Source organism: Mesoplodon bidens, assembly GCF_964165515.1.
Source record: "Mesoplodon bidens genome assembly, chromosome: 1".
NCBI lineage: Eukaryota > Metazoa > Chordata > Mammalia > Artiodactyla > Ziphiidae > Mesoplodon > Mesoplodon bidens.
The window spans coordinates 14,299,057-14,312,906 of record NC_138176.1 but is presented as its reverse complement, the minus strand read 5'-3'; the positions used below and the strand labels follow the sequence as shown (position 1 = coordinate 14,312,906).

Sequence of the window (13,850 nt, the reverse complement as noted above, 5' to 3'; positions counted from 1 at the left end):
TACTTTAAGGTTATAAATGTCCAGCTTTCCCCTCAATTTTCTCTATCCAAATAAAAGTAGCAAAGCATTTTCTGAACTATAAATGATTTTTAATATTATCTATATCTATGCTACACTTAGTTCATAACGAATCACCTAACTAAAGTCAGAACTTATTAAATGAAAATATATTAAAGATGATTTGTACCTGCACATTTAGGAGAAATTCCTACATTACACCTATGCAGAAATAACAGAGAAGTGAATAATAACGCCACCTCATTCTTTTCTCTAAGAACTTTAAGAACTTTAGATTTTTGTTTCATTCAGTATCAAAAATTACAAGTTACATGACTTACCCAACTATACACTAAATAAAGAAATCCACAGTAAACAGATGTTCCTAATCATATAATCCTACTATTTCAGGGCAAGAGGCTGAGTTACTTTCAAGAAAAACCTTAAGAGCACAGAGGCTCCAACAATCATTACCACAGATTCTGGTCTAAAATGCTTGTTGACTGGCATGAATCTCAGAATGAATCCAAATCCTAACTCTATAGTACTAAAAAATTCAAATAGTTTGAATAATTTACTTAAATATTTTAAGTAAGCAATTTAACCCCAAAATGGCTTATAATTTAGATAAATTGTATTCATGGGCTTTACTACAGACTAAGATGGTCATGAATTTTCTCCTTACACTTCACTAATTTCAAAATAGCTGAACTAAATTCAATCTGTGCTATCTACCACTCCAGCAACAGTAAACAAAAGGAATCTTTTTTTTTTTTTTTTTGCGGTACGAGGGCCTCTCACTGTTGTGGCCTCTCGCGTTGCGGAGCACAGGCTCCGGACGCGCAGGCTCAGCGGCCATGGCTCACGGGCCTAGCCGCTCCGCGGCATGTGGGATCCTCCCGGACCGGGGCACGAACCCGAGTCCCCTGTATCGGCGGGCGGACTCTCAACCACTGCACCACCAGGGAAGCCCAGGAATCATATTTTGCTGCAAACATTTACTTAAATTCTTACCATGTCAAGAGTCTGCAATTCTAGTTCTGATTAAAATCCAAAGTTAAATACTGAGAACTAATAACCTTTCCAAATATTAAAATAGGTGAGGCATAATCTTTGTAAACTTTCCAAAAATAATATTGTACTTAATAATAGTGAGAACAAAATAAAATTTTCAGTGTATTATAAAAATAATTATCACAATGAAATTAGCTATGGAAGAATGGCTCTTAACTTCAGCCTCAGCAACTTTCACAGAACTAAAAGCTTTGAATTATTTACTTGCTTGACCAAATAACTAAGGCAGCGAGACTGTGTAGTCAGCAACCACATTCATCCTTAGTAATAAGTATGAGTATAATCTAATATGCATGAAAAGCTATTGTGTGAAAAGAACAATGAGTGCGCACACCACACCAGATGCACTATTTAGTAGATACTGATGTCTGCATGAAATAGCTGTACTAAGAAAACAACACAGTCATTTTTCAAAACAGAGATTCTTATAGCCAGCTACTAAACAGAAATAATATCTTCCCCATTATTGCTACTTACGATTTTACAGCAAAGAAAACAATAGTCACTTATAATTACAGATTATATAGGAGGATATGGAGTTGATCCTGGCAGAAACACCATTTCTAAACATACGTAGGTTACAAATACCTATTCAACTGGCACATACCTCACCAATGAAACAAGTACACATAACAGGTACTTAATACAAAAGAATAAACTCAACTAAAACATCTTTACTATGTTTGCTAATCAGCATTTTTGTTCTAAGTACATATCACGAAGAATTATGCTGGAGAGTGGGAAATTGTGTAGCCTTTTTTTTTTTTTAAATCAAAGTTATGCAAATCAGAGCATGGACATTCCAGTAATCCACCTACCATATCATCAGCTCCATTCTCCCTACAATACATGAAGAATTTATGGGCATAAAGACCCAATGTGCTGATTAGAGAAGAAATACATGTTCTAAAGCATTCTGCTGGTTTCAGGAAAACTGGTAATTATGCACCAAACCAGTGAAAATAAGTTTTATTGTTATTCAATATCAGTCCAAGGGAACGATGATAATCTGCAGTTTATCAATATTGGACCTTTCCTAAGAATGTGAAATTAAAAACCAAGGCTTCTGGAGTGTCAGAGAAGGTTGCAAACACATTTGTGTTTTGTCTTTGTTTGTGTGTGGGAATGAGAGGAGGAGAGATGGTGTCAGTAAGGTGCCTGACAGACCTTGAAGTCAGCACTGTGAACTGTTGGAAACCTCAATCAGCATCATTCGAGTGCGTGTGCGTGCCTGTGTGTGTGTGCCTGTGTATGTGTAAGGGAGAAGGCATTCCTCTTCAATACTGATTTTACAGTCAGAACTGGGTTATATATCATCATTCTGTGTTTATAACGACAACCTTCAACCATTAAAAAAAGGTTAATATGTTCTATACATTCTATTTAAAGAAATTCAATTAACAGGTATTCTTTAGACAGACTAACTTCTAAATCCCAGGACTTCAGTTACAAGGCTGAGTTCATTTTGTGAAAGTTTATTAACTGTATACTTATGATTTGGGCAGTTTCTGTATATACACACAGAAACATACACACACACACTGTGTCAGTAAAAAGTCTGTGCAAAAAAAAAATTCTGCGTTTAACAGGCTAGTGTACTTTTTTATATAGGACAGTCAAAAAGTGATACGGAAGCAAGGAACTGAAAAGTGAAAGGGTGAGCTCTTTGGCTATCTGGGGGAAAAACATTCTTGGAGAAGGACTAGCAAAGGCCTTGTGATGGGTGCAAGCTTGGAGTGTGAGAACACCCAGGAAGCCAGAAAAGAGTAAGTGAGAGGAAGAGTTATAGAAAATAAGAGTTACAGAAAATAAGGTATGGCCGAAAGTGGAGTAAATCAGTAAATGACTTAGACCAATGCATAGTGCCTGGAGAAATGTCTATGTTACACCTACAAACCAATTTTCAGGGTCACATTTATATTATACGCCCCACTTTATTATTAAGGAGAAAAGGATGGGGAGATGGAGAGGGAGGGAGAGATGGGGAGGGGAAGATGGAGAGGGAGGGACAGAGGAAGAGACAGGCACCTCCTCAGCATATAAGAGGCTTGTATTTGCGTGTTTGAGCATAGAGCTGGGTGTACAACTCAAACTTAACGCTTCGGTATATCAGAGCAATGAAATTAAGATGGAGAGGAGGAGTACATTTATTCAGCAGGTATCATATGTGACATTTATTATCTCCAATTAGATAGATATTATTTCCATTTCCATTTTACAAATCTGGAAACTGAGACTAAGAGAAGATAAGGCCTTTTGTCCAAGGCCTTTTTGCAACAGTAGAGCGCTGAATTCAGGTATACGTTAATTCAAAATTCTATCTACTGGAGTAGACAATTTAAGTACTTCCCTATAGCTTCAACCAAAAGAATGAAATAATTCCATCGTATTGCCAGTCTCTGCATAGTACCTGCAGTTCTACTCATTTGAAGGTAAATATTTAACACTTACACCTCATTTTTCCCTAGTACAAATACAGTAAGTATGTGGTTTTATGGGAGCCCTAGCAATCTGGCAAGAGAGATTTCGAAACTACTCTGTAAAACTTCTGCTGATGACCCAGTAGTTGCTTTATGACTTTCCAATGAAGTGCGAAGTGCTCTCATGCCATGCCCAAAGAGTTGGTAGGTCCTATGACTCTAAAAAGGAACAAAGGTATTTAACGGCACTTGTTTCCTGGTGACACTGTTCTGAGGAAACGGAGAATGTGAAGGGAAGAAATGCTGGGTCAGTATTTAACTTCTAAAGTAGATATTTAGTGGCAGAAACTAACTAACTTGTTCGTATTGAACAACTGATTCAGAAAGTCTCAGCCTGCTACAGGGAATCTTACTAAGAGAAAAAAAGAGACAGGTTATACTTTCTTGGATAGTGAGAGGTTTTTTAGAAATGCCTGAGCTGGGGCTTCCCTGGTGGTGTAGTGATTAAGAATCCGCCTGCCAATGCAGGGTACACAGGTTCGAGCCCCGGGTGGGGAAGATCCCACATGCTGCGGAGCAACTAAGCCCGTGCGCCACAACTACTGAGCCTGCGCTCTAGAGCCCGTGCTGCACAACAAGAGAAGCCACAGCAATGAAAAGCCTGAGCACCGCTACGAAGAGTAGCCCCCGCTCGCCGCAACTAGAGAAAGCCTGTGCGCAGCAAGGAGGACTCAACGCCGCCAAAAATAAATAAATTAATTTTAAAAAAAAGAAAAGAAATGCCGGAGCCATTGAAGGCACACAAGAAGGACAGCAAAAGTATTAAGTGCTTAATATTTGTTTTAGCAGATTAGTTTTAGTTATATTTATGGAAAGTTGTATCCTTCTGTCTGTGTTTACTATGCAACAGGGAGTTAAGGACCCCAGGCAGGTTTCCAGGGGACTAAAAATTCCATGAAATTAAATTGTTTATGCATTTTTCTGCAGAGAATATCCACAGTTCTCATTAGCTTTCCAAAAAGGACCCTCAAAAAAAGGTTTAAAAGTACCTTTCAAAATACATGCGTACACGTTCCTTTTTTGTACGCACTTAACATAGTTTTTTTTGTTTTTTAGGGTTTTCTGTTTAAGGGTTTAGAGCAGGAATTAGGCAAATCATTTTTTATAAAGGGCCAGACAGGAAATATTTTAGAATCTGTGGGTGCATACGGTCTGTTGCACATTCTTCTTCTTCTTCTTCTTCTTCTCTCTCTCTTTTTTTTGGAACAACTTTAAATGTAAAGTTAAAAAATGTAAAAGCCATTCTTAATTTGTGGGCCTAACACCAGCTTGTTTGCAAACTCCTGGTTTATTCAGAGTAACCATTGATACATCTCTGCGGAAGTAACACAGCATGGCTTTGGGAGTCCAGGACTTTTTTAAAAGGACTTTGAGAAAGTCACTAACCCCCTCAAAGTCTCAAGTTTCCACATCTTTGTAAAAATGAGATACTGACCTCTCCTACACAGTTCCTTTAACTATTAAGAGAGATAGCAAGTGTATGGAACTGCACACACATTGCCTGGCATATAGTTAGCAAACTGATTTTATTACCTGTGCCTCTATCTCATATGATAAATTAGTAATATTTATAAGTCAATACTAAGTTTTTGGTCAGGCATGCTCCTCCAATGCAATCTACTTTATAACGATCTGCTTTGGCTACTACTTCTAGTAACAAAGTGAGGCTTTCCCAGAAGCCAACAGACCTGTACCCCACTGATTAGAATTCAACAGTTCCCTCATAATTACTCTTCTCCTTTCAATATGTAAATCAAATTTCTAGAGCAAAGATTTAATGTTCAATATATTATTTTCCATCTGAAGTGTTTTAAATGCCTAAATCATAGTAATTCAAAACAGCTTAAGAAAACCCAACTTGCAAGAAGTTATTAAAACCAACGCTAAACTGGAGCATACTTAGGTGTACCAAGGAACCTAAGGTCACAAAATATTATACCACACAAAGTAATCAAGTATTTGCCTAGCAGAAACACTGATCTCTCCTCTGTTTCTCACAAAACTGAAGGTCTTAAATGTATCCAAATGTCATTATAATGAGCTTTAATTGTTCATTGTTTTCCCCTGGAAGACTAACCAGCTTGAAAGCATGAACTCTGTTTTAACCATTTTTTATCACCGTACTCTCACACACCAGGAGGTATGGTAGTCTTCAGGAAAAATAGTTACTGGAAATAAGTGTCTATTTTCAAAATGACAACTATCTAAGATAATGATCTTACAATTCCATTTATATAGAGATACTCATCTGAGCAGGAGTACAAGAAAAAGCATAACAGATAAAAAATTAGCAAACACATTACATCATTACTCCAGAACAGCTAGCGTGATACCCCAACGTCCTTGTCTCCACTCTCCCAAAGTATCAAAGGTGAGTTATATTTCCTACTAACATTAGTAAGTAAAACTATGATTCCTATAATCACTAAGGAATTTTAGCCGCTATTTTAAAGTATTTTCCAGCCTAAGCAAAGATACCTTTTAGAAGTTATCTATATATAGAAAGAAAAGTATGAAAGCGTAAGTGAATAAACACAGCACATTACACTTAACTTTACAAATGATTTTGTCAGGTTTCAGCGAATTTACTTTGAAAGTTTTTAAGAAGACATCGATTACTATCTTTACCTCAAATAATCCGTAAAATTTTAAATGTTATAATTAACATTAAGAATAAATATTTTTCTTCCTCATCTCAGAAGACCAAGGAAGAAATAACACAATTACAAGCCACATTATAGAGTATGAGGCTTTCCAGACCAAGCCTAACTTAGTTCTCTGAAATTAATGGTATATTTAGAGAAGATGTAGATAAAGATGCTAAAAGACCCTGTCTAACTAAATACAGTCCTGTCCTCGCCTCCTCAATCTCCAGTCACTAAGAATATGTGAAAGTTTTCTACAAATACATATTGGAATATTTTCAAGAGTAAAAGAACAAAACAGTTATGACAAAACAGTCATGTTCAGAAGACACTCCGTAAACCTGAAAAGTGAAGTTTCCCCCAAATATTTGTTCCATACTCATTCATTAAATTCAAATGGTGTCAATAAGTAGATTCACCCTTATTTGTAAGTCAGAGAAGTAAACACTTATATAGTTAATTCATGACCCAAACCTTGCACTAAAGCAAAAGTCCACCAAACTCAAGGTAAAAGCAGCCACTGTCTACTTACTATCACTGTACTGCAGAGAAACGAAAAATGTTTCAAGGGATTTTTAAAAGATTTCTAACAGAATGATTTTTTTAACATTCAACATTATAATGATAATGTCTTTTATAAAATAAAGTTGCTCAGTGAAAGTCTCTTCAAAGATATAATGTTTAAAGAGGGATAGAAATCATCACCCTCTACTATCCAGCTGTTAACTAACTCTTCCCATTTTCGATGAAGAGCAACAGTAACGCTCCTCATTTAGTAACCATCTCAAGCTTATATTGCCAGGCAAGTACCATCAGTAAATGTAGCAAGTGGGTGGGAACTACAAGCTACACGTTAAGAGGTTCCTGCAGCTGCTCCTAGACTCCACCTCTCCATCGTATTATTGCTATAGGACAAGTGCAGGCCTAGTGCGACCAGATCTTCCAAATTTTCCTAAAAAAGGCCAGAAATCCAAATCATGCCAAATTTTCCATTTTTAAGTGTTGGCAATTAAGAAATAAGAAAACCACAGTGCAGGCCAAATTCATAGTACCTACAAACTGAATCTGGCCTTTCAGTATGCAACGACTGCTAACTACACAGCAATAATACCCAAGGAACAGAAGCATCAGTAAGAATCTCAAATGTCTGACTCCCAAACCCTAACTCCTCAGGACTGTTACTCAGATTTCATGGTGAAGATGGATTCTCCGTGTAGTCAAGAACACTGGTGGTAATCCTTCTCTCTTGAAGACTAATTTTTGACTAATAATAATTTTTTAAAAACTACGGCTTTTACTATTTTAAAGTATACATTTTAAGAAAAAAAAGCAAAACAATGAACACTGAGGTGGTGAAATCAGAATATTAGTAAAGTTAATAAAATTAGAATTATAATATGTAGAAAATGTATACTTATTAAAAATACTATAATGCTTTACAAACTGTGTTAGTTGGGTAAATGTCTATCAGCTGGGTCCCCAGAAAGCAACCAATCACTTGAGCTCCCTTCTCATCTCTTTATGAGACATCAGGAATGCGTAGTCCTAGTGGGCCACTTTTACTTTAGCAACATGAAGGTAAAAAACAAATGAAGAGGGGCAAGAGGTGACAACGATGTTAATTGGCAAGGTATTTCTGTTTTATAATAATTTCAAGTGCCAAAAGATCCTAAGACTCAATACAACTTTCTTTACTGCTTTAGCTCTAAGTAGATTAGATAGCTAAAAAGGATAAACTAGCAAGACCTTCTATTTAGAAATAAAATCTGCTGGATTGAAAAAGAAATGCTACGTGGGGCAGCACCCAAAGATTTAACCTTATGATTTAACCTTAAAAGGATCGTTTCTCAAAATTTCCAAAAAAAATTTTTTAAGGAAAAAAAAAAAAGCTTTATAGTCATACTCAGAGTTCTCAGTTAATTTGGAAGGCTACCCCCACATATATTATTTTGATGACATACTGGAAAAAAACCCCTTAAGAACAACACAGCAGAGTTTAAGGAAAAAGGGCAGCTTGGCTTTATCAGAACTTGACAGCTGTGTGATTTTAAGCAAGTTATTTAACTACTCTGGGCACTATCCCCTGATCTATAAAAAAGGATAAACCATAGCTACTTTAATTTTCATGATGAGAATTGTGATACATCTTAGATGTATTTTAATTCATTCTCTTAGCTGAAACTTGAATCTGTACCACAACATCAGTACTTTAAAATATTCCTGGCAGAACAGCTACACACAGGTGAGAGAACTCAACACTTCTTGAAGCAGCCCTTTTCATCCTCACACTTCAATCATTTTCTTTTACTAAACTATAATCAGCTTCCTAGTTACTTCAACCCCATCAACCACATTCTAGTTTAAATCTTATGAAGTGGAGCTAATTCAATTCTCACTAAACTCCAACCTCCATAAGGATTGAGCCTGTTCAGTATTGAAACCCCGGCACCTAGAACAATGATAAGCACATAGCAGGTGTACAATAACTATTTACAGATTGAGTGATATGTTCCGTACAGTATTTACTCACTGACCATTGAAATGCCTTCGAATATAAAGAGCACAAGTGTGTACACTTCTGGAGGTGATCATTTAATGTTTAAGGTTTAAAAGTTGAAATATCATACGTAACCAAACACAGGCATGCTATGTGTTTAAAAACCCCTTTGGATACAGTAAATAAAAGCAATTTTGCTACATTTTAAATGATGATGCTATTCAATGATACAGATCATAAAGTTCCTTCAAAGCAATACACCTATTAATGGCTCCATAACTTCTAATCATAATTTCCTTCAGATTTAACGAATTCCAAGTCTACATTAAAAAAAAAAAAAAACCACCTCAAAATGACATGTACCCTCACTACCACTGGCTATCCTGCAAATAACCCCCAAATAATAACTTAGTCAAGTTTTATCACCTGAAAGTTACCCAGAAAACATCAGAATAGAAATTGTGAGAGAATTATCAAAATCCGTAACAACTTTCTCTCACGACTTTCTTAGCCACACACTGCTATAAACACCTCACTGCTTAAACACTAGAACTCATTTATAATTTAGTCACTTATATTCCAGAGCTGAAAGAGTAGGTTTCGTAAAGTTATGTTCTACTTCACAGAACAGGAAATCAAACAGTGGATGACCAGTTCACCATCCTCTGCAAATCTATGGAAATATTTCCATTATAAATTTCTCCTGCTACCTGACGGTTTCAAGCTGTCACTCTGTGCTATTAGCGTAAACAAAACACAATTACTAAGGTAAATCTGCCACATAACACAAGTCAATACTCCATCCCAAACCCAAACATCAAATATTCCTGAATTCTTTGGGTCACTGATGCTTGAAACTGTGGTAGAAAATCAGCGATCTAGAAACATGTAACTTCCACCAAAGGAAACTAGGTAAGGCAAATACCAGATGGACATAATTTTATAGTAAAGAACAAAATCTAAAAGGGTCAAACATTTTAATGAACACAAAATTAAAGGAGGACAGAAAGTAAAATTAAAAATGCATCTGTTTTGGAAGAAATAGCCATACATGACCCTTTCAACACCGACAAGCCTTCCCAGACCAAAGTGGATGAAGCCTCTAGTCCGACAAAACTTCCTTTCCCCTTCCACTTCTATGACATTAAAAAAAAAAAAAAACCCAAACCCTTGTACCTTAATCAAAATAGTATACTACAGAAAATGAAACCGCCAGATATAGAGAGACCTTAAAACAGTCAACATCACCACCAATCTTTAAAATACTATCTGCAGGGCCATTTCGGGTACTGTGGGAGGAACTCCGAGCCAGGAAGAGCTGAAACGTGAGAGGCAGTCTGGGTCCCCCAAAGGGCAGAGGACACTGACACAAAAAGTACACAGAACTACCACACGCACAGGCTCCCAACTCGTTTCCAGTTTGCAGCGCAAGAGTATTCCTTTCCAAGACACTCCCTCTACCCGGAAAGTTGCCGAAGCAGCGCAGCAAAACGGGCCTGCAGTTGCAAACTACAACAGCCCTGGGCTACCAGCACACTCTTCACGCCTGTACTTGGCGTCCGGGAACAATGTCTCAACGTGGCCAAGGTGATGCTGCAAAGCGGCCCTCAATGCAGCAACCACGGATAGGAGGAGTTTCTCCACAGTCCCACAGCCGTCCCGGGGAGGAGGGTGGACTTCCCTTCCATCTTCAATATGCTGCTTCGACCCATGCCGACAGCACCTTGGCTGCCCAAGAGCACACGAAGGGGTTTCTAGCTCCCATTAAGGCCCCTCGGAAGCAAAGAACGTAGGCACTACCTGCCTTGATCTAGGGCCCTGTCCAGGGCTGGGAAGGGCCCTGGGAAGCAGGGACTGGGATTCGGTCGTTGCCCTTGCCACCCACGCGGGCGGCAGCGTGCCTCCGGGCCCGGGGTCCCAGCAGCCAGGCCCCCGCGCCCGGGCGTCCCTTCCCCCCACGCCCCCTCTCACCTGATCTTGTAACTCGGGAGGGTGTGCTTGCGCTTGATGACTTTCTTGAGCTGGTTGACGATGATGGAGGTGAGCTGGGGCATGGGCCGCCCTTCGAACTGGGAGCGCACCTCGAAGTCGATCAGCGGGTCCTCCACGAAGGAGAAGAACCAGTGGGTGAAGGGCACGCGGGTGAGGACGAAGCGCAGCCTCCCCACCACCCGGGACAGCTTGACGAACAGGTAGGCGGACTTGCCGAAGACCAAGTCCACGTCGATGGCCAGGTGGAAGCCCCCGCTGTACTCCACCTCCGCCTCGAAGGCCAGCTCCTCGGGGGAGGTGGCGGGCAGCGCCTCCCCCTCAGGAACGTCGGGCTCCCCGGTGGCCGAGGGCACCACGGGCCGGACGAGCCGGATGGTCTTGATGAAGGGCACGGTCTCGCCCAGGAACACGTCCCGCAGGCTCAGCCCCTCCAGCAGGCGCCCGGCCGTCTTGGTCTGCAGCAGCTCCTCGAACTCCACCTTGATCTTCTTGGTGACCCAGCGGCGGGCCAGCGCGGTGTCCCGCAGCTCCCGGAACAGGAACAGGATGGTGGCGTTGAGGAAGTAGCAGGTCTCCCGCGTCGGCGGGGCGGGGGTCTCGGGGGCCGGAGTCGTGCCGCCCTCGGGTGGCCCGCCGGAGGGCTCCTCAGCCCCGCCGCCGCCATAAAGGTACTCTCTCAGGGCCAGGTCCGGCACCGGCTTGATGTAGCGGAAGCCGTCGGCCGCGCGGGCGGCCTCGTCCGGCGGCGGCTCGGGCTGTTTGCGGTAAAGCAGCAGGAACTGGGTGAGCAGCGTGAGGAAGGAGCCCAGCACGGCCGACGCCAGGATCATGAGCAGCAGCCCCATCCCGCCACCGCCTCCGCCCGGAGCGCCCGCGCCCTGGCCCCCGCGCCCACAGCGCCGCTTTCTTCACGCCGCCCTCCCCCGTGCCTCCATCTTGAGGACATCGGGCGGCGGGGTCTGGGCGAGCGGCTCCCTGGGCCTCGTCCAGGGGCTCCGGACGGCGCACTGCAGCACCCCAGCCTGCAACGGCCCGCGCCTCCTCAGAAGCTCCCGGAGGCGGCTGCTGTGGTGGCGGCAGCGGGGGCGGGAGGGAGCGGAACGGCGCCTTTCTCTGGCCGCCGCTCATTGGGCAAACGGCGGGTGACGTCAGGAGCGTACTCGCTCCCGGCGGCGTCGCCTGGCAGCCGGCGCCCGGGCACGCGTACGCGGGTCCTTCTTCACCTCTCGGGCGCCCTTCCAACCCCGCCCCCACGCCAACATTCCAGTACCCCGCGATACACGTGGCTGTCACTTCTGAAGCCGCTGCGCGGATCTGGGAGCATAACTGGGGCCACCGGTTGGAGGATAAGGAGGCCGGGCGGAGATGTGGCGGCGCGTTCTTGACTCCGGTCATCCCGTTATCTTCTAATGCGCCCATCCCCCCTCACTGGCCGCGGTCCCTGTTACCCCTGCTGCAGTGTGATTCTTCCACTCCCGTCCCTGAGAATGGGCTGGCGGCTTTCCCTGCCGGGCAGCGCCGCAAAAGATCTGAGTTGGCAGTTCGGAGACTTCCCAAGCCGAGGACAAGATTACACTGCCTCTGAGACCGCCTTCGCCGATCAACAATCTGACCAGCAGACGCTCTGCGTTCGCGGAGGGTGGGCCGTGGGAAGGAGGGACAGAGGAAAAAAGGAGTCAGATGCGGACTAACTTTACTACCCAGGCGGATATTCGAGATTTAAACGAGAAGGACATAAAAAAAGAGAGCCGGTTTGAGGAATGATGAGTGGGATGAACTTGCCAGATGATTGGAAGATGAATAGTCACTGTCAAGCTATCGCAGTGCGTTAAGCCCCTAAGTGTATTACCACATTTAGTTCATTTAAGAGACAGTTATAGTTAGCCACCACCCTTTTTACGGATGCAAACACTGGCGCAGAGAGGCAAAGGAAGTTGCCTAAGGTCACACAATGGTGCCTGGTTTTGTCTAAAACTAAACCCTAAGTCCTTGGTCACTACTCAGTACTAGGATACCAAGATTGCTAGAGTTGGAAGGGGGCTTATTGGTTCCATGGTGCACAGGAAGGGGGCGTTAGAAAGGGGGAGTGAGGAAAGGCTTCAGGGAATTTTGCACAAGGTAGCACCTTGACCAAAGCCATAGAGTTAATGAAGCCAGGTTGCCCAGCAACAACGTTATCCTCCTGCCATCTGGTTACCTCATAAATGCTTATGTGCTCCAACCACATGGACAACACAAAGATCCACCCCTAATCCCACAAGGGTCAGATATTCCATACCTAAAAGTCAGGTTGGTTCTGGCTGGCCTTAAGGGGCCAGGGCAGGGCTCCTCTTTAGCCCTGGAAGATCCCCAAGCCAGTGACAGTCCTGAGTCTGGGTGATTCTAGAAGAAAAAACAGAATTCTGACCCAACTGGAGGAGGTACAGAACTTTGGAACCAAGCTGTTCTCATCTTACTCATCCCCAGGTGTGAGACCAGAATGGCTCCTTTGTTGCAAAAATGTTAGCCTGCTGAGAGGGCCAGGCTCAAAACCGTATTCCACATCCTATCGAAGTCCAGAGCCCTGCCGGGATATCTGGGAGCTCCAGGCAGCTTCTTTTCTTGTGATCATCTCTGGGCTGCCGTCTCAGTTCTACACTGTTTCAACCCAAATGGGAAATGTAGACCCTTAATATCCACCAAAAACCTTATTTATAATACTCCTGCACCATCGTAATAAATGTCACAGAAGCTGGAGGTGGGGTGGAAGATTATCTGAGTAAGTTTCAGAGTACTGAGATACAATATCCTCAAACTGTGTATTAATCCATTCTGCATCTTAAAATATTCTTCAAGTACCTCCTTCCCCCGTAAGGAAAGTTGGTGATTTTCCTGGGAGTGAGTTCTCAGTCTTACACTCCATCTTGCAGGCTTCTCCCTTTTCTCCCCTCCTCCTACCTCATTAGTAACAGAACTCCCATTTGACATCATGAATGTCAATGCATTGAGATAAAAGACACTTATTCCCCAATCTCCCTTACATCTAGATGTGTCAATGTTACTTGTTTCTGATATGTAAGAAGTTGTGTAGGACCTTCTGGAAGTCTCTTAAAGGGGACTGACTCAGCTGGAAGCTACACCGTTTTGCTTTCCTCTCTTTGTTCCTCCTTCCAGCGGTCTGGAATG

General features: G+C 42.4%; 1 protein-coding gene across 1 annotated transcript in view; it reads right to left on the bottom strand.

The window, feature by feature from the left end:
- The window catches only part of PDZD8 (PDZ domain containing 8), an 86,953-nt gene extending 75,335 nt beyond the window's left edge, over window positions 1–11,618 (bottom strand). The window contains exon 1 of the mRNA XM_081234195.1: window positions 10,665–11,618. Within this exon, the coding sequence (XP_081090321.1) occupies window positions 10,665–11,530 (866 nt within the window). The 5' untranslated portion in view covers window positions 11,531–11,618. The remainder of the gene's footprint in view (window positions 1–10,664) is intronic.
- Between the last annotated feature and the right edge of the window lie 2,232 nt (window positions 11,619–13,850).